General features: G+C 58.7%; 1 protein-coding gene across 1 annotated transcript; it reads left to right on the forward strand.

Moving 5' to 3' along the window:
• The first annotated feature begins 1039 nt into the window (after nt 1-1039).
• COG2 (component of oligomeric golgi complex 2) lies at nt 1040-22801 on the forward strand. The gene is made up of 18 exons (XM_039850343.1): nt 1040-1057; nt 1841-2143; nt 3122-3187; nt 4367-4447; nt 5951-6054; nt 7103-7211; nt 7746-7925; nt 8355-8479; nt 10379-10505; nt 11482-11621; nt 13796-13857; nt 14787-14938; nt 16360-16557; nt 17329-17401; nt 17742-17884; nt 19155-19294; nt 20525-20705; nt 22166-22801. Exons 1-18 carry the CDS (start codon nt 1040-1042, stop codon nt 22265-22267), a joined length of 2304 nt encoding a protein of 767 aa, XP_039706277.1. The 3' UTR covers nt 22268-22801.
• The last annotated feature ends 1891 nt before the right edge of the window (nt 22802-24692 follow it).

A 24692-nucleotide genomic window follows, 5' to 3' on the forward strand; every position in this document is an offset into this window, starting at 1 on the left:
TTTAAATCTCTTCTTCTGCCCTTTTTGATGATTTCAAGACATGATGTTTTCCTCTTTCTGGGTTGATTAGCCTATCTGTTTTTGAGATCTGCATTCAGATCACAGCTCCAGTGTGGCCACGTCAGCTTTTAAGATGGGGGCCGTCTAGACCGGGGAATGATGTGGGTGATGTTCCTGCTGAGCCACTAATACGGGCTGTGGCTCTGATGGAGTGAAGGGCAGACCTATCCATCCAGAAACCTATTTTGTTCCACTGCGGGAAGCGAAGCCAGGGTAGGGAGGGACTGAGGACGTGTTGCTTTGGAAAGGAGGCTGTGCCCGCAGAGCTCGGAGCCTGTTGCTGACTTCAGGGATCTCGGGCTGCCGGAGACTCTTCACCTGTCCATCTTTTGGCTTCTGGCCTCCTTCAAGCCCAACACCAGTGTCGTCTCTAACTCACTAGCCCCCCATTTTGCTCTCTCTAAGCTGACAGAATGCCTTTGGTCAAAGCAGATTCACAAAGTGGAAATCTCAGAATATGCGTTCTACACTAGAACTTAGAGATAGGGAGCGGGCAGCCTGGGGAGGTGGCTGGAATGTATTGATTTCGTATCTTTTCCTGGCTCTTAAACTCCTAAACATGCCATATGATTTGTAGTGTCAATAAATGTGACCAAAATACGTAGAACAACTGTTCCACGTAAAACGTGATTGATTTTCTAGGTGGGGTCTGGAGAGAAAGGTTGACTGCAATGTGTATTTCCTTCGAAGAGGTGTTTTCTCAGTTCTAGTTCCGTGGCAGAAAGGATGGGTGGAGAGCTTGCGATCGGGTTGCATTTCTACGTCTGTGTCTCATTCAACACACGTCGTAGAGTTTTTTCGCCTGTGGGACAGTTCAGGAACTTGGGGCTTGCGTGAGGAGCGTTGACACTCTTTGAAGTCCAGTCAGTTGATCGAAAACGGTGTCATTAGTCTGCCAGACCGGACGGGGGCCCGGTAGGGCAGTCGTTCATTTAATAAGCATTCATCGATTACCCGTGTGCCAGCCCGCGGTCTAGACATGACGGTGCAGTGGCAGGTAAGCTTGGGCTCTTGAGCATGGTGACAGGAAGCACGTGCATGCTGAAACTGCCCTGAGCACACCGTGGTCGCGTGTGGAACGGCCAGGCACGAGGCTGGGAAGGCGGATGGGGCCGGGTTGCAGGTTGTACTGGGCCTCGTTCCTACACCGAGGGCGTTGTGCCGTGCAGTGTTCATTTTGGACTTACGCTCAGGTTTAAAGCGGGAAATTACGTGGTCGTGTCTGTTGCGTTGGAGCTGACCGGTCACAGGAGGCGACTTCAGATGTTCTCTCGATAGTCCTTATGACTATGTATTTGAGAGTTGCTAAGAGTAAATCTTAGAAGCTCTAATCAAAAAAAAAAACCTTCGTCGTGACGGATGCTAGGTAGACTTACTGCGGCGACCCTTTCACAGTACATACAAGCGGTGGGTCGTGTAGCACAGCCGATCTAAGGCAATGCCGGATGTCAGTTACATCTCCATGTTGTAAAAGTGATTTTTGTGATAAACAGCCCAGAAAGAAAAAGTCCGGAAGGCTGTGAGTCACAGCGGGGAACAAACAGTGGGAAAAACATCAACGGCGCTTCACCTGCAGAGCGTCCGAGTGCGGGTGAGTTTTCACTCCCCGTTGGGCGGTTACTCCTTTGTTAGTTGGAAGTTTTGTGTTGGACGTTTGTTACTTTCAGAGTTAAGGGGAAAAGCTGTTTCTGTTTTGAGAAGAGCCCGTTTAACACGTGCAGCCGAAACCATGGACCGCGTGCGGGTTTAGGCCGCGGGGGCCGCGCAGGCGTGGTGACAGGCGTGGCGACAGGCGCTTTGCCCCCAGTGGCCAGGCCTGCGAGGCTCGGAGCGGCGTTTCTCCCGTTTGCCTTCTCCGTGTTACTTTTGTGTGTACAGCGTGGCGTCACTGCGACAGCTTCTGCTTTTCCTTGATTCCCAGGACGACTTCGACGTCGACCGCTTCGTGTCCGACTGCCGGAAGCGCGTGCAGCTGGAAGAGCTGAGGGAGGACCTGGAGCTCTACTACCGGCTCCTCAAAACGGCCATGGTGGAGCTCATCAACCAGGACTACGCGGACTTCGTCAACCTCTCCACCAACCTGGTAACCCGCGCCGCGCCCCCGCGTCGCTTCCCCGCGTGCCGGGCGGTTGGGAGACTCGAAGGGATTGCCCGCCTCGCTCCCCGCTGGAAGCAGCGGGCGTCCTTGGCACACGTGTTCGCTCGTTCAGGACTGTTCCAGCTCGACTGCTTTTGAATCGCTCACTAAGAAACAGTGCACAGCACAGGGTCGTAAGTCAGGGTGGTGGCTTCTGGCAGTCGCTAGGTGGGCTCTGTGACCTCTCGCCAATCCAGCCATTATGAGGACAAGCTCCGGGGACGTCCATGCCGGTGTCCGGGCCAGTGTCCTGGCTGATGTCCGGGCCCGTCCTGCTCTGTGCAAGGCTGGGTTTTATGGAACCGTGAGAAGGGTTTGTAACGAGCCGCTGGTGGTTGGTGACAGCCACCTAGAAATGCTTGTTTTCATGCTGGCGAACAAGTCTTGTTCGTGTCCAGTTTTAAATCCGTTCATCCAAAGCACACGGAGCCCTCATCCCCACGGGAATTGCAGGGAGCATTAAGGTTAATGAGCTGATTTTGCTTTTGGGGGCGAGGCCACTAAGATCTTTCAGTAGGATTAGAAACCCCCCAATTTTATTTGCATTCTGTTGAATTTGGATTTTTCTCGAGTTGAAATAACGTCCAGGAAGGGTGGGGCCCGTCCATCCGACTCTCAGTCGGCTGGCATTCACCTCCCAATGAATTTTTCCAATTCACTTAAAATTTCATCCCAAGGCAAACGTGCGTGAGGAAGCTCTCATTCATTACGACTTCCTCTATGCTTATTGTCTCATGGATATCAGCAGATTTTGTCATGAGCAATGTTTATGGCAAAACAGCATTTCTGTGGCAGTTAGTTGCCGGGCAGTGAGCGTGTGGTTGTGCGGATGAGTGACTGGCGTCCAGTCCCGTGTCGGCCGCCGGTGTCCTCACCATCAGTCCTGGTTGTCACCTGTCTGTGCCCACATGCTTTTGCCTTTAGGTCGGTGTGGACAAAGCCCTCAGCCAGCTCTCCGTGCCTTTGGGACAGCTGCGGGAAGAGGTCCTGGTAAGTCCCTCCGCGTGTCGCACAGGCCACCCTGAAGCTCGCGGTGCTCGGCCGCCTCCCCGGGGATCCCTGTCATCGGCCATGACCGTGGCACTGCAGCCTGAATGTGTTCAGTTTGAAGACAGATCCTCTGAATAAACCACTTTAAAACGTCAAGAGAGGGGAAGGAGCTGTTTTAAAATTTAACTCGTTAATGCCACCTCCCCTGCGGTCTCCAGCTTACAACTGGCTCACGTTTTTTGAAATCGATCGCCATTTTACAGGTATTTCTCCGACAGTGTTGACAGGTGGTCAGGCATGCAGTCTGGTCCCCGGGGCTTAAATAAGATAGTAAAGGATGATGTAATGTAACGGGGTACCCAAGGAGCGCTACATTTTGACGTTCCTCTGAGAAAGTCTTGGAGGTGGGACAGGACCCTGACCTCGAAGCCTTTGGATGAACAGGGAGGGGGGGTTTGGCGTCACTTCCAGCAGAAAACTGCTCCCCGCCCCCCCCGACCCCCGTCTGTGTCAGGCGCCCCGACTTCCAGGCACCCTAGGCTCTAACCCTGGTGCTGACACTGTCATTCCCTGGGTGTCACCTCCAGACCACGTGAGTGGCCCTGTGTCCCGAGCCCCCACGACAGTACCTGCACGTGGGTGGCTCTCACTGCACGACTGGAGGCGGAGTGGCGGACGGAGCCGGCAATGCCTTGGGGGCCCTCGTAATCGGCCCCCCTTTTAATTCCTGAAGCCTGCTATCCCTGGGGGCGCGCCTCCCCGCCTCGCTCTGCCCACTCAGTCCTGTCGTCCTGCCTTTGTCTTCCCATGATTCCCCTCCTCCCTCGACAGCCGACGCAAGTGTGGGAGTTGAACTCAAGCCCCCTGCCCTCTGCCCACCCCTCTGCCCTGTGACCCAGACGCCCTGTCTCTGCCCTGGGCCCTCTGACATTCGCTGTGTATGTAGTAGGATTCATTTGGCCACCAATCCCATTGACCGTGGCTTTCTCTGTCATTTTGCCTGAAATCAACAGAATCGTGTCTGATACTTCGTGTTTTTGTCAGTATCTGCATAGTACTGGCCTATAGACGCTGGAATTGAGTTAAATATGCAAATTTAATTCCGGTCCACGGAATCGAGTTAAATGTGTAAATGTCACAGTGCTGTTTCTAGAACACGTTTTCTTCATTCCTTCCCAGAGTCTCAGGGCGTCCGTCAGTGAGGGGATCCGGGCAGTAGACGAGCGGATATCTAAACAGGAGGACATCAGAGAAAAGAAGGTAAACGTGGCCCGTGCCAGTCTTGGGGGTTAGGGACGTCCGTGTGCGTGGTCTGGGTACTCCTGGCCCTCTGCGTTGGGGGGGACGTGGGTGTCTCATCTCCGGGGACCGGTAGCCGAGCGGGGCAGGGGGGCGCCGGGCCAGCGCCGGCCCGCGTCTCCTCACTCCTGGTCGGATCCGAGTTGTCGATCAGAGGGGCGGGGCAGAGTAATTTTTTTAAAAAGACAAAGGAAATCGTATATCATCCTTGTGCTTCAATTTTTTCACGGTAGCACTGTTTTTAAAGGAAACCGTGGATTTCTCATTCCGAAGGTCAGCTGAAAGCCCTCTCTCCCCGTGTCTGCTCGTGCTTTCCAGGACCGCGAAACTGTTTTTCCCAAAAGCTCATCTGCATGTATATTTATGCATTATGATGCCATGTTATCTATTTGATAACATGGCATCATAATGCATAAGTCAGACGGAATTTTAGAGATACCCCAGTGGACAGAAAATTAAACTCCCTCCTTTTTTTCCGGAATAAGAAATAGTAATAACTGACACTGGGAAGCACTTGGCGGTTTAGTAGGCGTGGACGGGTTCAGCAGCCCCGTAAAGCGGCTGTCCCTGTTTGAGAGAGCGGCGAGCAGGTGGCTTTCTCGAGCTCCGCGCAGCGTCCTGCGGTCTTGCCGCTTTAGAGGAGCGGCGTGTCCACCCTTCACGCGCCGCCTTCACTCTCCGTGGTCCTGTGTTTCCATTTCATTTCCGATTCCGTGTCTAATCGTCAGGACGTGAGGGCAGAGCTGGAGTTAGGATTCAGCACTTCAGACTCTGCCTGGTGCTCTATCCAGTGTTTTCCCAATGTATTTATTAGCATGGTTTTCAAAATGTCAGGAGAGAGATGCCTGTTTTAGAGACCTTCTGTTTAATTCTTTGGAGCTTCTCAGCTTTTATCTAAAGATTTCGAGAATGGAGAGCATCTCTGGAAAGGACCGTGAGCTTCATGGAGCAGGGAATGTTGGTGGTTTCATTCGCTCGGGTCCCACTGTCTGGCAGAACGGCCCGCTCGCAGTGGGTGCTCAGTAACTGTTTTGCGAATGACCTTGTCTCTTTTCGTTCTTTTACAGACGAGTGTTTTTATAACGTCCCTCAACCTCTTTGATGCTATGTGTAGTGTAATAATGTCTTTAATGAGTCGACACATTAAGACGTGAGAAAGAGTTAAGAGTGAATGGATGTAAGATGGGAACAGGAAGAAGGGATAAGAGCACGGGATATGAGAAAGCAAAACTCAGTTCTTTTTTGAACTATAAACTTGCAATAGACATTGGAACATGCTTGTTCTAGAAAGCCAAAATTAAGATCCGTGTTTCGGGGATTCGGTGTTGTGTCGATACTCAAAATGTGGGATGCTCCGGACATTCTGAGCCGACTTTGGCTCTGTGTTTTCCTGCATTTAGCATGGAGAAGTAAAATAATTCAGATTAAAAACCACGATGACTTTCTTGCTTGTGATTTTTATAGATGTGTGTGTTGAGGCTTATACAAGTTATTCGATCAGTTGAGAAGATTGAGAAGATCTTAAATTCTCAAAGTTCTAAAGAAACATCTGCACTAGAAGTACACAGGTAAGTATTTTTTTACTAAATAGCACATAAATTAATACTCCACACCTAGGCTAAATTATTTTTTTCAGTTAGAACTCATTTCTGAGAAAGAAAGTCCACGTCCGTGGCTTTGTGGTTTTGAATGGAGCTCAGGACGTGGTGCGGTCAGTAACGTGCCGTCGTCACCAGCCTGTGTCCGTGGCCCTGCTGCCAGCACGTCACCTCCCGGGGGCCAGAGGCAGTGCTGCTCGTCTTCCTGTGGTGCCCGGGGCGGCGGGTCCTCGGCCTTCACGCTGGGGCGAGCGCTCGCCTTCTCTGGGTTTTTTGGACGCGCCCCGCGTGTCGCCGGCCATGTGCTCGCACTGGCTCTGCACCTGGAGGAAGTAGTTTAGGACACATTTGGTTGAAATTTATCAACGGGACAGAAGCAGCTTGTAAAATAAGAAAAAGACGACCATTTCCTTAGTCATTCTGTGACTTTTTATCACCTCTCTAGCCCGAATTCCAAATCAGCCAGAAGGATGAGTGACTCATAGTGACGGCAGTGGGGGTGGCAGTGGGGGTGGCAGCGGTCCGGGTCGCCGAGTTTAAAGATGGCTGCTCTGAGATGCTTCGTGCCCTGCTGCTCCAGAGCCCGTTTCACTTTACTGAGGAGACAGCAGCGTGTGGGGTTTGAGGTGTCGCAGGTGTTTTAGGGGAGGCGTGACTGACGGGACAGGGCAGCAGAGGGAAGGGAGGTCAAAGGCGAAGACGGCCGTGAGCGGGAGAGCCTGGCGAAGGCGGTGGCCGCACCCACACCGGCCTGGTCCAGCCCCTGCCTGCTGTCTGGGCCCCGTGGCCCGGGGCTGGGCGGCACCCAGGGCTGTGGAGCTTCCGGCGGCTGGACGTGCTGTGCATGTGGCTCATCGGGAGAAGGGACAGCTCGGGGACGCTCTGGCTTCCGCCGTGAAACAGGGTGGCGTGGGGGAGGCCAGCGCAGTGGGCGCCAGAGCCGCACCGCTGCTGGTCCTGCGCCGTGTCCTCGGAAGTTCGACTTGAGGAGTGAAGCGCCCGTCCTTGTCTCTGCCAGCGCACTGGCGACCGGACAGGTGCTGGAGCGGGTCGCGGCCGAGTTCAACCAGCTGCAGTTCCACGCCGTGCAGAGCAAGGGCCTGCCCCTCCTGGACAGAGTGCGGCCGGTGAGTGCGGCGCCGGGCGGCCACGCTGCTGTCCATGCGTCCGCGGGTCGTTCCGGTCCCCCCGGCGATGGCCTGGCGGGGCTGACCTGCGGGGTCTTCAGGCTAGGTCCGAGTTTTTGTCTGGGGCCCCTGCTGCCTCAGTGTCACACGTCGATTTCTGTAAAGACGCTGTCCTAGTCTCTGAATACGAGGTGAAGCTAACTCTGCATATATGCAACTTGACCCGTTACGTGGTGTCGTCAGGTGCTTTCTCCGCAGCCCTTGGCTGGGCTTTAAGTTCCTGTTCGTCAGGTTAATCCTGGAGCTTGAGAGGAAACTGACTCTTCCCCGCATTCGGTATTTCTGCCCAAACTCCCCTTTCTGAGGCCGAGGTTCGCCTGTCAGGAGACTGCGGGGTTCGCGGTTCTCTGCAGGGCGCGTCGACGTGTTAACTTCGTGCGTCGCCCTCGTCCGCGTGCGGCTGGCGGGGACGTGTGTGAAGCCGCGGCCGGGCCGAGCGGGAGCCTCGCCCACGGTCCGTTCTCGCTCTCACAGCGCGTCGCTGGCATCACGGCCATGCTGCAGCGCTCGCTGGAGGGCCTCCTGCTCGAGGGTCTCCGCGCCTCGGACGTGGACGTCGTCCGGCACTGCCTGCGCACCTACGCCACCATCGACAAGACACGCGACGCCGAGGCGCTGGTCGGGCAGGTGCTGGTGAAGCCGTACCTGGACCAGGTGCGTGCGCCCCGCGGGGCGTGGGGCGGGGCGGGGCGGGGCGGGGTCTTCCCACGAAGGGGCTGGTTGCCACCGTGCCGAGGGTGGCAGAGGCTTGCCCGCCGGTACCCCCTGGTGGTTGGTGGGCTGGGGGCCTCACCAGGGAAGAAGGTACGAGTCAAAACGCTTCCAGGTCTGGTGGGGGGAAAGGGACCGTCCGCAGACGACAGCACCGCAGCCGAGTGTGGGAAGCCCCGGGGAGGCAGTCTTCACTGGGCCGAGTCCCTCGGAGGGGAAAGGGGTCGGCCAGGCCTGCCAGGCACAGGGACGGGTGTTCAGAGACACAGGACCCGCACAGGCGGCCTGCAGAGCGTGTCTCTACTCCGTTCTCTGCAGCGCGTCGTTTCTACTTTGAGGTGCTTTTTGTAAAAACGAAATTCCTTGTCACAGGTGATCGTGGAGCAGGTTGTTGAGTCTCGCCCCGACGGCCTGCAGCTCATGTACGGCAAACTCCTGGAGTTTGTCCCCCACCACTGCCGCCTGCTTCGAGAGGTCACGGGCGGGGCCATCTCAAGGTACGATGCCCGGCTGTGCTCAGGGCGCACCTGGGCCTTGGGGTTGCACCTGGGGCCCGTGGTGTCCGCCGGCCACAGGGGACACGCACACCTCGAGTCACTCGGCTCAGCCCCAGGCTGCAGTAAGGGGCCATCGCAGGCACAGGAGGTTCTGGTCCCGCAGCACACGAGTCCCGCCCACTCGACCCCGTAGCCTGGTCAGTGGGGAGCAGCTTGGTGTTTGAGAACAGCCACCTGAGTTAAGTACACACCCAGGTCAAAAGGGGCTAACCAGCTTCGGAGCCTCCCCCTCCCCATCCCACGCCTCTCTCCCTGTCCCCGTTTCTCCCCATCCCTGTCCCTCCCTGCTCCCCCTCCCGTCCTTGCCAGCGACCTCAGGCCCATGTTCCAAAGAGCATGGCTTAGCTTTGCTGATGAGCCGTCTCCATTGTTCTTGCAGATTTAAATTTTCTCTTTGGGGCTTTAATTAGATACTTACTTTGGGGGCGAGTAGATCTGTCATTGAGTATTGCTTATATCGTGTCTGTGTATAGTTTTAAAATTCTCAATTTCGTTCTTCTCTAGAGTAGAGCTGGTTCTTACATGGCTAATGGTCTGTCATAGGGTCTGACATGTGGAGAAGCATCTCCTCACCCTCCTCCAACCCCACAGTAATTTCTTACCAGTACCTAACGGTAATGAGGTTATTCGATAGCTCTTTCTAGACAGTGAAGCTTAGCTTCCTTGATAACCTGTCTTTCTTGATAATTTTTACTGTGGAGGAAAATGATGTAAACTTTTTTCTGTTTGTTTTTAGTACTTACCAGAATGTTAAGTCCCAATCAATATTGACAGTTCGGTAATTTACCTGCAAAACTCCCAGCTTTAGTAAAATTAGACCATGTATTGAATTGTTGACCATTTTTAAGAAAATTATCTTAAAATAGAGTGTATTACTCAATACACAAGAATCGAAGTGGGTGGCCGTGTGAGATGGCGTTCACCTAGATGACAATTTACGGGTCTTTAAGTTCAAAAGAAATTTAAGGAATCCACCTTATTTATTTGTTTACTTACTTAGATATTTAGCCGGTGCTAACATGACACTTACTACGTGCTGGGCAGCGTCCTAAATGCTTTGCAAATATTGATGCCTGTAACGATGCTATGAGGTAGATGTTACCCTCACCCCCATTTTAAAGACGAAGAAACCCAAACAGAAATTAAATGACCCAAGATTTGAACCCAGGTTCCCAAGTGCGTGCTTTGACTCCGCGCTGCCTCTCCTGCGAAGTCGTGAGTTAGAAATCCATCGTCCAGCCCCTTTGCTGAAAGACACAAAACAAAGCCTGCGTACCCAGAGGACGGCAGTGTTACCGGGTTTTGAATCGAGATCTGTGATCAGGATTTCCCATGAGCTGCAGGCAGTCTTAGGGATAAGGCTGTGGGCCGTGGCGAGGCAGCGTGATATCAGTGCTGATTCAGGGCTCAGTGGTGTGAAGGGTATCGAGGTCGCCCGCCTGGTGGTGTCAGCCTGCGGCTTTTCTAAGACAGAGTGGAACGTGGCACCTATTTTAGGGGAGAAAATGGTGCCCAGGCAGTTCGTCGGGTAGTTTTGCCTTGTCCTCAACACCAGCTTGCTCTGCTGAGTGATGGATGTGTAGGAGTCAGGGTACAGAGGGTGTGTCGGGTTCAAGGTGAGACAGATCAAGGAGTCAAATAGAACTTTGGAGCTAGAAACAAACTACTTAACAAATACAGTTTAAAAAAAAAAGCCGAAATAAGTCCAGGCAGAGGAACTTTCGGTCGCAGCACGGCAGCGGCGGTTGCTCTTCACCTGTGGGGGGCTGCGGGGTCTTTGCCGGCGGGGAAGGGGGGTGCGACGGCGTCTCTGACTACGGTTATGCCCTTGCCTCACAGTGAAAAAGGCAACACGGTCCCCGGATACGACTTTTTGGTGAATTCTGTCTGGCCAGAGATAGTCCGAGCATTGGAAGAACACTTGCCCTCGCTTTTCAACCCCGGGAACCCCGACGCCTTCCACGAGGTACCACCACTCCCCACCCCAGCGCCCGGGAACCCCGCCTTCCACGGTGCCCCCTTCCCGCACCCTGGGAACTCCGATGCCTTCCACGAGGTGCCCCCTTCCCACACCCCGGGAACACCTTTGTTTGTCTCGACCCCACACACCTGACCACACTTGGAATTCCGTGCGTGTCGCTCAGAGCGGTGACGGAATTTACGCTGTGGTGTTTACTGCACTGAGACCCGTCACAGCGCAGGCCGCAGCGCGGCTGGGGGAGTGGCTTGGTGGCCGCTGGGCCCGTCGTCACTGGGAGTGCTGGGAGGACCAGCGGGCTTCTCCCTGGAGCCCGGGGCCTGGGACTAGAGCGGCCTCGCCAGCAGCCACGGGTCTGCGCGCTCTGTCTCCTGGCCTTATCTTCGGGGAAATCCTCTGTGAGCCCACACAGAAGAGGAAGCGTCATCTGTGAAACGGGGGCGATGGCGGCTGCCTACCTGCAGGGCGGGCGTGGGTCAGAGGCAGCGGTCCGGTTTTAGGCACAGGTGCATGAACGTGAAGCATCACATCCCTGACAGGTTTTGCGCCGTCTCGTCTGTAGAAATGATGCAGTTGGTTTTGCTCCCGTGGTTTGATTCTTTCTGTCCCTTTTAAAAACTTCCTACTTCTCCTGGAGAGGCAATGAGAATAATACCACGTGTTCTCCCGTCTCGTCCGGTTCCAGGGGCTGGGCGAGGGGCGCGCAGAACAGGAGAGCAGTTTCTCAGAGCACTGAGTTTAGAAAACCTGGGTGTCCACACGTGAGACTCAAGCATGTCAGAGCCGCTGGGTGTCGCCTGGTCTGTGTGCAGGGACCGCGAAAGGGAGCCCGCCTAAGACCCCCATCAGCTCTGGGGACCGATGCTGTGCTGACCTTCCTGGCCTTGATTGCAGCTTTCAGGGTGCGCTCCCCATCCCGGTCGGTTCGCTTACAGAGAAAATGCCACGTTTGTCCTTGTTTTAGAAATACACCATAAGCATGGACTTCGTGAGAGCGTTCGAACGGCAGTGTGGGTCCCAGGCCAGCGTAAAGAGGCTGAGAGCACATCCCGCCTACCTCGGCTTCCACAGCAAGTGGAACCTGCCCGTTTATTTTCAGATAAGGTCAGTGATCCGCTCACCTCCCACCTCTGCCTTTCAGGGTAGAATTTGGATGTCGCGTGAGGGTGTCGTGTCCACCCAGCGGCCCCGTCTCTGCGATCGTCACACTGTTCTCTGGGAAACACGCTTTAAAGCGGAAATATAGGAGCAGTGTCGTGATTGCTGGAGTTGTGGCTTGCGTGACAGGGTACGATTTACTCGTCGGTGGTTAGAGAGCTGAGGCCGTGACGTGGAGCGAGCTGGCCTCCAGGAGCAGCCTCCTCCGGGCGGAGACAGCAGGCAGCAGCTCCGTGGTGGCTCTTCCCGCCTCCCCCCACCTCGTTACCGTCACCGGCCTCCAGGGGCGGGCCCGTCCCGCTCCCGTGTGTTTGTTCATCTGCGAGGGGTTTTCCCCTCCGAGGCGGTGGGAGAAGCTTCGCTTTGCATATTCTTTACGCCGATTCCGTCAACCAGTTTGTGAGAAGCCTGGTTATTCTTTCGGCTTCGTTTATAATCCTTTTGACATTTGTTCTCTGTTCTGGAAAACGGTGTCACTTCCAGATGCTATGCGGGCGCCTGTGTCGTAAGTAGCTCTGTGAACTATTGAGAAACCTTATGACAGACTCACAGCAACACGCTCCGCCGGAAACCGGGCGCTAGCCGTTCTTGCAGGTTCCGTTGAATGAGGTCATGTGAGTTCCTGCTTAGAGTGGCGTTAGCTAGAGCAGCGGTCCCCAAGCTCTTTGGCCCAGGGACAGGTCATCTAATGCATATGAACATCTAATGCCTGGTGATCTGAGGCGGAGCTGAGGCGGTGATGCCGGTGCTGGGGAGCGGATGCAGATGCAGATGCAGACGAAGCTTCACTCGCCTGCTGCTCACCTCCTCCTGTGTGACCCGGTTCCTAACAGACCACGGACCGGTACCGGCCCCGCGGCCCAGGAGTTGAGGACCCTGCCTTAGAGCAGCCTGAGACCAGTGGTGGGGACGCTCCGACGTGTTTCTAGGGAGGAATACTAACTTCCACTCTGAGTAGCAGGATCTGCGCGCACCTGGCGGTCCCAGAGAAGCACTGACAGCTTCCGTGTCCCCGCCCTGGCCCTGGCAGAGGAGGCGGGGCGGGCGCCTGGCCCTGTTCGTAAGGTCCAGGCGCGCAGTGAGGCCCTAGGTCTCTGCTCCTCCCCACCCCCTACCCCCACCAGCAGCCCCCGGCCCCTCACAGCTGTGCTGCTTTGCAGCGTTCGCGATGTGTGTTCGCTGTGCCTTTTCTGCGTTCAGACGCGTTTGGAAGGACACGCGCTTACCACTGTGTCGCAGTTGGCTGCAGCGTTCAGTCCAGCCACGCGCTGCGTAGGTGTGTAGCCTGGGAACCAAGCCGTGCTTTACAGGGCAGGTGTGCAGCGGGCTGTGCCCTCCAGGCGTGTGTAAGTGCCCCTGTGACATTCGCACAATGACAGAATCTCATAAGGACACATTTCTCAGAGCTTGCCCCGTCGTTAAGTGATGCGCAACTCTGTGTGTGTGTACAGTTTCACGTCACAAAGTCATAAAAACGTGCTTGCTTTAGTTGTTAAGAAAGGAGTACGTGACAAGATGACCTGAGACGCCAGGCCGGCCAGCGGTCAGCAGAGGAGACAGACAGCTCACCTGGGGACGGCAGTGCAGGTGTCGCCCGGCCGGGACCATGGCTGCACGGGGCGGAGCGGGGGAGGCAGAGCCAGCGGGAACCGGAGCGCCAAGGACGAGCCCGTCTGCTCTCCGCGGCCACTCCCAGTGGCAGTCCTCCAGTTGCCGTGCTCTGGGGCCACGCCCTTTCCTGCGACAGTGCTGGCGTGGATGGATTGTGGAAACCAGCCCGATGGCCTTAAAATGATGACTCAAGTGTGGTCACGTGGGGCTTGCCAGGAACGGCGTCTCGCTGGAGACCGAAGTGGGCAGTTCGTTGGGTGCGGAAGACACAGGGTTCCTTGCGGTTCAGACCAGCTGCGAGTAGCACACAACCTGACATCAGCAGTTCGGTCCAGACGAGTCTGTCCCGCGCTCGCCAGGAGGGTGGGCGTTGCGGGCTGGCCGGGCATCTGAGCCCAGCTTGACCAGAGGGCCGCTAGGGAAGACCCTGGAATCTGACGAGGCGGGACGGGCAGGACGAGACCTCTCGCCACGCATGGACGCTGAGCAGCACTCTGTTTTTATCTCAGGTTTAGAGAAATAGCCGGGTCCTTAGAGGCAGCGCTTACGGATGTTCTAGAAGAAGCTCCAGGTAAGTTCCTTCAGGTGGCAAATGACAGGGTGTCGCTGAACGAGTAACTGAGCTCGCAAGTCGTCCAGACTGTGCACCCGAGGGGACCTTCACTCTTTCTCGTCGTACAGTCACTTAACCATTTTTAAGAGGCGACAAAAAAATCAAATGTTTGGTTTATAGAGTTTTTTGCTCTATAGAGATGATAAAAGGACGTTTTTAAAATGCAGGAACAGACCCCATTTTAGTTCCCGAATATCAGTGGTGCGGGGACACAGCCCTGGGGTGCTCAAGGGGTAGCGAACTGCCTCGGGCTGCCTTCCCCCGCGGCCGAGCTGCAGGACCCCGATGCCTCCCGCCTCCCGTGCGGTACCTCCCAGCCGGGGCTTGGCTCCCCAGCATTGGGCCCTGGCCTGGGACATGGGCAGGTGACAGTGGTCAGGATGCAGACTTGGCTGGTAGGTCTGCACTCCCGATGGCCCCTCCGTCTCGTGCTGTGCTGTGGTCGTTCCGGTGGCCACTCCCGCAGCGTGTGGCTGTGCCCACAGGGCTGCTGCCCTTCCGTCTCTGCGGCTCACATGCAGCCCCGTTGGGGATGCACCCTGAGCCTGAGGGGTCGCGTCCGTGCGTCCTGTGCGAAAGCGGCCTCTGGTTTCTGAGTGGTACGTCAGCCAGGGAGGGAGGGTCACCTAGCGAAGCAGGACAGATGACACCAGTTCACAGTCGCCAGTGGCCGCCACCCCGACTCACGTGTGCCGACCAGGTGTTCAGGTCGGCTGCCGTTTGATGCCGGGAGGTGGGGCCACAGCAGGTCAGGAAGCGCCTTGTCTCCTGTCCCCGTGCCGCCTCCCCTGACAGCCGACCACGGGGCCCTTCAGAGTGCCACCCGTTCGCTCCTGAGCCTGCGGCCCTCGACTGCTGAGGCCCCTCCCACGTGCATCTCTCTGCAGCTGGCAGCTCCTTCTGCCTCCTGGCGTCCCATGCGACCTGGAGCAGCCTGCAGGGCTGCTGGTCGGACACGCTGTTCCTGCCGTCGCTGGCTCATCGCCTGTGGAGGCTCACGCTGCAGATCCTGGCGCGGTTCTCCGTGTTCGTCCACGAGGTGAGGCTGACGGGAGTTAAACGTGCGTTGGGCGGAATGCGTGGGCTTCTAGAAGGCCATGCCGTCACGAGACGTTGCTTGGGGGCAGCAGCGGGCTCGCTCACCTGCACCCAGCTTCCCTTCGCGGTTTCCCTTTACTCTGGCGGGCGTCACCTCGCGGGGCGTTCACGGCTCGCGGTCAGTGTTGGTCGCGTCGGGAAGCCCCACGCCGACACGCTCACTCTCCCGTCTCAAAACCGGAGTCGGTGAGGTCCCTGTGAATTAAAACAAAGGATTTAATAAAAATGACTAGAAGTAAAAACGTATGTATTTAATAGTTAACATTTGGAAGTTTAAAGGTCACGTGGTTGTTGAGATGAAGGAGTAACGTCGCCTTTCCTTCCTTCGTTCTGGAACACCTGCTTCCCCCGCTCAGGTGCTGGACCGTGGAACGTCCACGTGCCTGTCGCGGCTTGTTAGGTAGACGCATAGTCACAGGGGCGTCCTCGCAGCTCACCGCTGGGCACCCGGCCTCTGCCAGGCCCTGTACCAGCGTCTCAGTCTGAGGAGCCCTGTCTCAGAGGATGGTCTCGGAGGAGACAGACACGTCACTGCAGTGTGACCAGTAGGAAAATAGATGTGCGTTTTAAGGAAAGACCACGTGGAGGTGTCCACTGGGCTAGAGGGACACTGGGCATCCGGCTCACAGTGTCCCCGCCACCTCTGAATTTTGTGGCCTTGGGGAAGCTCGCAGGACAAGTCTTGGGCTCTTCACCTGCTGCCCCGCAGCCTGTCGGCCGAGGTGCCCGCGGGGTGCAGCTCCGCGGAAGTCAGCTTCCTCCTCGGCTCCGAAGGCCCAGCGGGCCGCCCGTCCCGCAGGCCGCTCTGAAGGCCCCGTGGTCCCGGGGCCCGGCCGCCAAGGCCTGTAGCCTCGTGTCTGCCGTCGCCCGGCCCTGAGCGCTCACTGCTTCGTGCTTTTTTGATGCCGCTGTCTCCTCCTTGGTTTTTCCCTTGTAACGATACGTCACGCGAAGACCACTTTTGTTTGTATTATTGGAACCATAATGGGGTTTGGATTTTGAGTTTGTTCTCATATCATGGTAAATTCATTAACTAAACAGTAAGTTGTTGGTCTACCGTAATTAACTTATAAAAACCTGTGCTGTTCCAGAAACGGATTCGCCTTTGGTTCAGGGGCCTGTCATTTTACTTTTTATCACCAGGAGTCAGAGTCGAGTTCGGGACGGGGGAGGTCCACAGGTTGTGGCTTGTCCTGTTTCGCGGTTCTTCACGCCCGCCCGGAGACACGGCGTGGCCTTCGTTGAGTCGTGGCCGGGAAAGGGCCCCCGGGCAGCCCGCGGTGCGTGCTGAGCTGTCACTGCGTGTGCGAGTGCACGTGCGTCTTGCCATGGAGCGTCTCTAATCACCAAAATCCTGTCCAGCTCTTACTCAGGCCCATCGCTAACGACGGCGCCAAGGATGTTAGAAAAGCCTTGGTGACTGGGAGCAAAGACCCTTCCGCACCCCCGGGGAGTCGCGAGGAGCCAGGAGGCGGCCCTCCCGAGACCCCGGCAGCGGCATCCATCTCCAGCACGCAGCTGGTGCGTGTGGCCGCGGACCTGGACCGCCTGCAGGAGCAGGTGAGCCCGTCACGGGACAGCGCCAGCCGCAGGGCTCTGAGTGCGGGGAGAGTGCGTGACGCCCGCCCCGATCCCCCGGGCTGAGACGGGTGGGCCCCGGCACCTCGGCAGGGCACCTCGCTCGCCCCCCTGCGCGTCTCTGCCGCACCCCCCCCCAGCAGCTGGGCGCTCCCCCTCGCTCGCCCGTCGGGGCTGGATCGTGTCACCCTGCTTCCCAGCAGTGATGCCGCGGGCTTGGTGCCAGCCGTGCTTCACGTCCCGTGCAGACACCATCGTAGTGGGTCGGATTTTAGTGGTTTCTGTCTCCCTTCCCCAAGAGTTTCCTGACGTTTACCCTTCAGCCGTGCTCTGCAAGTTCCCAGCGGTAGAAATTCCCTCCCTGTGCTCTGTGCGCGCGCCCGTTTTTGCTTTAGCCGTGAGGAGAAGCCGGGTGAGCCTGCGCCTGGCGCTCTGCCGTGCGACCGCGCTTTCCGCAGTTCAAGTATTCTGTGGCACTTTAGCGGACATCTCGTGTTTCCAGCGAGCGCACGTCCTTGTCGGAGCTTTCTGGGACCGGGGCCGCGCGGTAGGAGCTGCCGCGGCCCGTCCCGGGCGCGTCCACAGGCCCGGGCTGTGATCGCCCACACGGGCGCCCCTCGCCAAGGCGCTCTCCACGGAGCCACTGGCGTCGCCATTCACGAGCGCGTTCTGGAGCGCGTGGCTGCGGAAGACTCGCCTCTTCCTCTGGTTGGTGACGAGTCACTGACTGTGTGAAACGTGCCTTCGTTTCAGCTGCCGGAACTCTTGGAGACGATCAAGCCAAAACTTGAAACGATTGGCTTCAAGAATTTTTCTTGTATCTCAGGTAAAAACGGATCTTTAGACTTAGCAAACCTTTGAACGAGAAGCAATTTCGAGTAAACGTTAGAGCCCGGGACGCATTTGCAGGGCCGTCCTGTTCCCCAGCTGTCAGCCGTGGCGGTTCTCAGTCCTGCCCCGGGATTCCCGCGTCCCCAGACAGGACGCGCCGTTTCATTCGAACAAGTCGGTTGGACGGCTGCGGCACTCGGCCGAGCGCCCTGCCCGCGCTCAGAGTGGAGCCCGCCCCCGAGCGGTGGCCGAGCATGCCCTCTGAGCGTGCCCTCTGAGCGTGCCCTCTGAGCGTGCCCTCTGAGTGTGCTCTCTGAGTGTGCCCTCTGTTGCAGCGGCCCTCGAGGACTCCGGCCGGGCCCTGGCGGCCTGCGAGCCGGCGCTGAGCAGCCGGGTCGTCCAGGACCTGAGCGAGTCCTGCTTCAGCTCCCTGAGGAGTGCGCTGGACGTGCCCCGGCTCTACCGAAGAACCAATAAGGTCAGTGTCCCGAGGAGACCCTGAGGCGGGGGACGTGGCGGGCAGCTCACGGGAGGGGCCGAGCGGCGTCTGTCCCCTCAGAGCAGTCGCTCCGGTGAGGGGGCCAATGGCGGTGGACGGCCGGGCGCGTTGCGGGTGGGCCTGGGATTTTCTGGATTCCTTGGCCTTGAGGAGAGGCGGTGTCAGGGACAGCACGGTAATGAACTGTTCTGGGTGCTGTGCCTTTTCCGTCCTCGCACCTCGTCTTTGGAAAGGTCAGAGTTCACCTGTTCCTCACCACCCACGGCGCCCGCTCCCAAGATGAGCCGAAGGCTCAGAGCCTGTGTCCCCCGAGTCCCTTCGCGGGCGGGTGGCCCAGAAGCCCGTGTCGCACTTTGCACTTACTTCATTGTTGCTGGCGCTCCCTTAATTCCCCTCTGGTCCCCTCCTCCCAGCTGCAGAGCTGGGCTCAGGCCGTGGGCAGCTGAGCGCGCTCTCGGGAGCTGCCACCGCCTCCGGGACGTGCGTCTTAGCGTAGGCCTGGCAGCCCTGCAGACACGCCTGCCGGGTGGCACCCGCCCTCCGACGCGCATGCCCTTCGTGGCCGAGCTGAAGCCGAGTCAGCCTCTGGCCGCCCTCTTTCCCCTCAACATCCGGGGCGCGCAGTAGGACCGCCACTCTGGCAGGAGACCTCGTCGCCGTTTCCTCTTTCCCGCCGACCTGACGCGCCCACTGCCGAGCGAGGCGCGTCCCTCCCGCCTGTCCCGCTCCGTCCTGCTCCATCCCGCAGCGCGCCGCGCCCAGCAGGGCCTGCGTTGTGGGCCGCGCACCGCGCTGAGCGAGCACGCGCACTAATCCCCGTGCACGGTGTCAGGGTGTCCTTCACAGGCGCAGACACCAAACTGAGAAAAGTCAGGTCCCCCCCGGCCTTCGCTCCCCACATGGCCGTCTGCTGACCAGCAGCGTCAGCGTCACGCGCGGGCTCAGAGCCCCCTCACAGCCACCCACACACCGGACCACCCAGGTTTCACGGCACCACCGGTGACCGGTGACCGATGTGGCACCGAGGGATGGGCGGCAGCCCCCGGGCGCGGGGCCGTCGGGGTGGCCCAGCGGTTCCTCCCGCCGCCTCTGCCGATGATCCTGTTCTCCAGGTGTCTTTCTGGAGGTGACCCTCGTGGTCCTTTCCGGAAGGAACGAGGTGGGGTCCGTGTCTCAGCTGGGGCTTCACTCGTGTCCCCGTGAACGACTCTTCTCTTTTTTCTGCCCGGTGCCCCGATCGACGTGCCAGGAGGTGCCGACGGCGGCGTCCCCTTACGTGGACAGCGCCCTGAAGCCGTTGCGCCAGCTCCAGAGCGAGCACGGGGGACGGCTCGGGCAGGCCACGCTCCGGCGGTGGCTGGAAGACGCGCTCTCCGCCAGCACGCACAGGTGAGCGGCCTGACGGGGACACTTCTGGCTGTCGGGAGCCCTGAGCCAGAGGTCGCCGAGGCCTGAGCCAGAGGTCGCCGAGGCCTGAGCCAGAGGTCTCCGAGGCCGGCAGAGGCGGCGCGCCGCTGCGGTGGTCGGAACGAGAGGCCGTCCGTCCCTCGCCGTCGCTGGACGGCTGAGCTGTGCCCGCTCCCCGCCCGCCCACGGCTCTACCAGGCTCCAGTCAACTTGGCGGGGCCTGCATGGGTCCTGGCGGCTTGCACCTTACGCACCCCCGGGGTCAGGCCCACTCCACGCCCCGGGGCGCCCCTGCCCTTCCCTGTTGGGCCACGGCCACCAGGTCAGGCCGCTTTCCTTTAAGACCTTTGCTCCTGGCCCCGGCAGCCCGCAGTGGCTCCAGTCATGTCACGTGACCTCAGCACTGGCCTGGGTTCCAGTGGGTGACCGCCGTAATCGACGAAAGCGGTTACGGGTGACAAAGGGCCAGGTCCGAACCCACAGCCCTGGGAAACGCCGGGGTCTCAGGTCGCTCTGGTCGAGGCCCTTCGCTTCTGACTCAGCCGCCTTCTCCCCAGACCCCGGCACTGGGTTACGTCGGAGGCACAGCATTCAGTTTCATTGTTGGATTTTGTTAGTTCGTTTTGCAGTAGTGTATCCTATCAATTACTTATGAGTTAAGTGGCATTTGTGGGTTCATTTAGAACATAAAAGTGAATCGTGTTACCAGTTTCTGGGGGCAAGTATGTTTTAAATACCAAGTAATCAGCTTATAAACCGTTCTTAAATGTAACTCATCTGTAACTTGGACAGTGTATTGAGAATAGTTTGAAAGCAATTGGTTTTACTTAAGGTTTTGAAACGCTTCTACTCTTTGAAAGGCGAGCTCTTCCTGGGACCGGTTGTGAGCGCTTGCTCGCTTGCCCCGGGGAGCGAGCGCCTTGTGGTCACCTCCGATGTCTGGAGGACACTCGGGCCGTGCTTTTCTCTCAGTGTCCAGGACTAAAATTATAAACAAAATCCATGTTCGAGTTTCTGAAGGTCTGCGGGAGCGCAGTGCTGGAGTCAAAGCCCCACGCGTGGTCCTTGCAGTCTGAGAGACAGTAAACATTTGCCATGGCTGATGTTTTGTTGGAAGCGGATTTTGATCTTAAAAATCGTATCGGTCCACGAGTCCGTGAGTGTCCTGGGCGGCACGCAGACAACGGCTTCAGCAGAACCGTCTGTTCCCAGGTACTACGAGACCGTGTCCGACGTCCTGCAGTCCGTCAGGAAGGTAGAGGAGAGCCTGAAGCGGCTGAAACAGGCCCGGAAGACCCCCCCCGCCCACGCCGGCGGGCCCAGCGGCGGCATGAGCGACGATGACAAGATCAGGCTGCAGCTGGCCTTGGACGTGGAGCACTTGGGAGAGCAGGTGACCGGGGCCCACCAGCAGTCCCAGGGCTCTGGGGCCGAATCCTGAGGCTCACTAGGTGGCTCACATGAGCCCAGAGAGGCCGCCGTGGCCGGACGCCCGTTCCGGGTGCTGGGAAGGCTCAGGGCCCAGAGCACGGGAGGGTGAAGGACGTGCGCCCAGGACATGGAAGGCGGGGAGGAAGGAGGGCGCCCGGCACCCACCTCCGAGACCCAGCTTTGGCGTTGGTGTCACTGACGCTGTGTGGCCACCAGTGCGGACGTCCGTGAGGCCCACTGCGGCAGCTCTCACCGGGACCGTGGTTCGGGCTCCCCCTGGGGCCCGCTGGGCACACAGTCAGTGCCGACTCAGGGTCTCTGGAAATGCTTGCTGCGTATGCTGAGTCCCCAGGAAGGCACCAGCCCTGGGCCTCGTGGCTGGCCCTTGACCCACGTGGCGCAGCCTCTGCGCCCGCGGCGCTCTGTGAAGTGCGTGCTCTCCGTGGTGGGGCGTGGGCGCGTGTCCCCGTGCGGGGCGCATGCAGGCTCCGTCCTCAGTCGCTGACTGACGCCCTTGAGCACCCAGCACGCAGGGACCTTCTCAGATGGGCTCGCGTGCTGGTTCAGTCTCGTGCACGGAGGCAGATCCCGAGGGAGGCTTCTCTGCTAGGGAAGAAGGGAACCCTAACGTGTCACCGGGCGCTGGCTTTTCCAGCTCACCGAGAACCCTCTCTTACACCCGAGGTCGTTGCCGAAAATCTAAGTTTTCAGCTTTAAGGTGAATTAGGGATACATCTCAGTGGACATCCATTGCCACGTTTCTCGATTTCACGAGAGAAATTTAAAAAGTCCTTTTATAAGCAAGACGGTTTGTGTAAGAAGGTGAACAAATAAGAGAAAGAAAGGGAGGGAGGGAGGGCAGCAGGTGGCGGTCCTCACCTCGGTCCAGGCCACGTCCCAGCCGCTCGCCCGCGAACCGAAGGACTCAGCGGACTACCCCGACCCCCCCGGCCCGGCATGTGCGCGCGGCGTCGCCATGACACCGAAGTGGGAACACGGCGTGCTCATCCCGGTCACAAAGCAGTCTGCCGTGGCCGCTCGCCAGCATCGTCCATTAATCAGCTTCCAGAGAAAGGCTGTCGGCCTGGAAACCAAGAGCTCGGGCCAATCCTCTGAATGGTCTCCATGGGAAAAGAGCTCCCTTATTCTTCCCAGTCCACAGAGGGGCCCAAACCCCGCCGGCTTCTGACGCAGTGGCCCGGTGAGCTGGCCTGCTGGCTCCCTGGAATGCCGAGTCTGACCCCGAAAAGCGAAGCAAACGAGCAGGCCGTTTGCTCTAAAAAGGAAAAGCATCTGCCGATCTTTAGGGAGCCTTGTCCTGTTTAGCGGACAGTGGGGTCGGCCGTTTTGTTGTTCGTAAGGGTCATGTTCTCACATTAAGCTTAAACCGCAGTGGCTTAACTGTTCTCTCGGCCTTTGCAGATACGGAAGATGGGCTTGCGGACACAGGACATCAAAAGCTTTCCCGCTCTCGCTGAGCTGGTCGCTGGGGCCAAGGACCAGACCACGGCAGAGCAGCCTTAGGCCTCGGGGGTCCGTGGGGACAGGCAAGTTGGACGTCCCCAGCCTCCCAGCCTCTGCGGCAGAGAAGTGCGCCCTGTAGTCTCCAGCAAGGCCCGGGCGGCTCAGCCACCGTAGTTGGGTCTTTTACCCAAAAGGGACACTAAAGCCTTTTTCCGTTGTATGGAAGATACTTTTTACAAGATGTTTGAAACTTTCTACTGTAGTTTACAAAGCAAATTATTTTATTTTTGTTGCAAGTCTTACTGGGAAGAGCTAATCTGTAAAATACGATCGAGGCACATGTATACTACGCACGGCACACGAGGAGTGTCCTCCCCGACCGGCGGCCGGAGCCCGGATGGCACGGGGCGGCCACGCTGGAGTGGAGACGGGCGACCGCTCGTTAGGGACTTGGCGGACGAGGCCGTGAGGCACGGGTTCTCGCTCTCCCGATCGGCGTCGAGACAGTGCTGCGTCACGCTCGTCACCCGGGCCGTGGGGAGCGAGAGCCAGTCGGAGGGGTTTGTTTTCTAAATACAAGTCGAGTCCTCTGGAGCGTGCTGCCCTTTCTTTGTGGACCCGGCGCCGGTCGGATGCCCGTGCCCGTGAGGACAGGTTTCCTTGGGGGCTGGCGCCCCTCGGGCCTCTCGGCGGGCCCTGTCCAGCCAGAAGCTACGTTGGGTGTGTGCCGTCTGTCACACGGTGACGGGCGGCCCTGTCGTAGCAGCCCGCAGGGCGGTGTCGCAGAGCACACCGCTGGTTCAGCGGCCCGCCAGCCGTGTGCCTGTGAGAGTGTCTGCCCTGTCGCTGTGACGGTGACAGGAAAGCCAGCGTGCTCATCCCTAGCTTGGCGTGTCTGCGTCTCAGCCTCTTCGTGCGAAGGTTAGTTCTCGGGAGCGCAGGGCAGAGCGAGAGCCCGGGGCTGACCCTTGGGGGGCTGGGGCGGAGCTGCAGGGCCGGGGGCAGCACAGAGGCCCCCGCGAAAGCCCCAGGAGCCGCTCCCTGTCCCCCGACACACGCCCGGAGGTGCTGGGGGCCTTTTCCTGCTCAGGAGGTGGGTTCTGGTCCCTTGGTCAACAGCAGAGTGGACGCGGCCGGCTTACGGGGGGAGCTGCTGTCCCCGAGGGGCTCCTCAAGCCTCGGTGTGAAAACAAGACAAATGACCCTTGGCCGGGGCCAGAGCAGCCTCACGTCTCGAACTGTCGCAGAGGCAACGAGAAAGCACAGCCTGTGACCCTGGCCTGCAGGTCGCCAGCGTTGCTGAGAATTAGTGTCTGTCACCTCTGCACCACCAGCGCCTTCTTTCTGGGGGAGTCACGGTCCCCTTTGCTTCTCGTAAGCACCCCGCCCTGTGTCGCCCCATGGGACGAGTTCGGGCTCCGCCCGGGCTGGCGCCCCCGAGCCGCCGCCCTCACCCAGCACGGCCTCGTCGCCTCGTGCTCGGGAATCTCCACTTCAGTGGGCGGGTTCTAGAAGGCGCGTGCCTCAGGCGCAGCCCATTGGCCGGTGCCCGGGACCGTGAGCCGGGCCCTGCCCACCGCGTCAGGCTTCAGAGCTCGGGGACGATGACAGATGGCAGGCATTGAGCTGGCGTTCGAGTCAGCAGGGCACGGAGGCGCTTTCTCTGTTCGTGGCTCCTGACGCACCCGAGACGCGCTCCTGTCGGTCCCTGACGTTCACGACGAAGGTCCCGCCCTCTGGGGAAGGGCGGGCCGGGCCCGGGTGGCGGTCCTCTGTCCTCATCACACCGCAGCGTCAGCATCTCCGAAGGGGCACGGTCGCCAAGAAGAGTGACCGTGCCTGGCCTCAGCTGAGCATCACGTTGGATGGCGGCCCAGATCCGTGAGCACCGGGCGGCAAACCGCCACCCCCATTTGACGGCAGGAGGACCCCGTCTCGTCCCACCTACTCTCGATGTGTTTCCACTTGCGGGCTGAATTGCAGGCCGGCCCGGAGCCTCGTCCCTTAGCTGCCCTGATGCTGAGTGCAGTGCAGGGCCGTGGACACTGTGAGGTGGCATTTGGGTTGTGACATTTTCTTGTGTAATTAATCCAGCCTGCGGAAGTCAGGAGGACCTGACGTGTGCCCCCACCCCATGCAGCTGACAACGAGACGCCGGAGGACACGGCACGGGATCCCAGAGCAGTCGGCGGGCCAGGCGGGTCCTCTGACCACCCGGCGTCCTGCAGGATGCAGAGCCGGCCACCTCCCTGAGTGACGCTTTGGAATCAGAGGCGGAGGACACTGGAACGTAGGGGAACAGAGGGGGCGTCCGCGGAGGGCGGCTCGGTTCGTGCAGCCGAACACTGATCGCACCAGGCGAGGAGGCCATCAGGGCCAGGAAAGCAGCGGTGGGGACGGTCCTTGGAGCTCCGAGGGCCCGGGAACAGCGGCGTGTTCCCGCCAGCCAGAATGGGCCAGCGCTGCCACGGGCCACAGCGAAGCC

The sequence above is a fragment of the Pteropus medius genome, unplaced genomic scaffold, assembly GCF_902729225.1.
Source record: "Pteropus medius unplaced genomic scaffold, Ma_sr-lr_union100, whole genome shotgun sequence".
Classification (NCBI taxonomy): Eukaryota; Metazoa; Chordata; class Mammalia; order Chiroptera; family Pteropodidae; genus Pteropus; species Pteropus medius.

Excerpts from the sequence above, each read along its gene's own strand:
- COG2 (XM_039850343.1), top strand. Across the intron at positions 4,448-5,950 it reads AGGACATCAGAGAAAAGAAG|ATGTGTGTGTTGAGGCTTAT; the intron begins GTAAACGTGGCC and ends TGATTTTTATAG. Across the intron at positions 17,885-19,154 it reads TCTACCGAAGAACCAATAAG|GAGGTGCCGACGGCGGCGTC; the intron begins GTCAGTGTCCCG and ends TCGACGTGCCAG.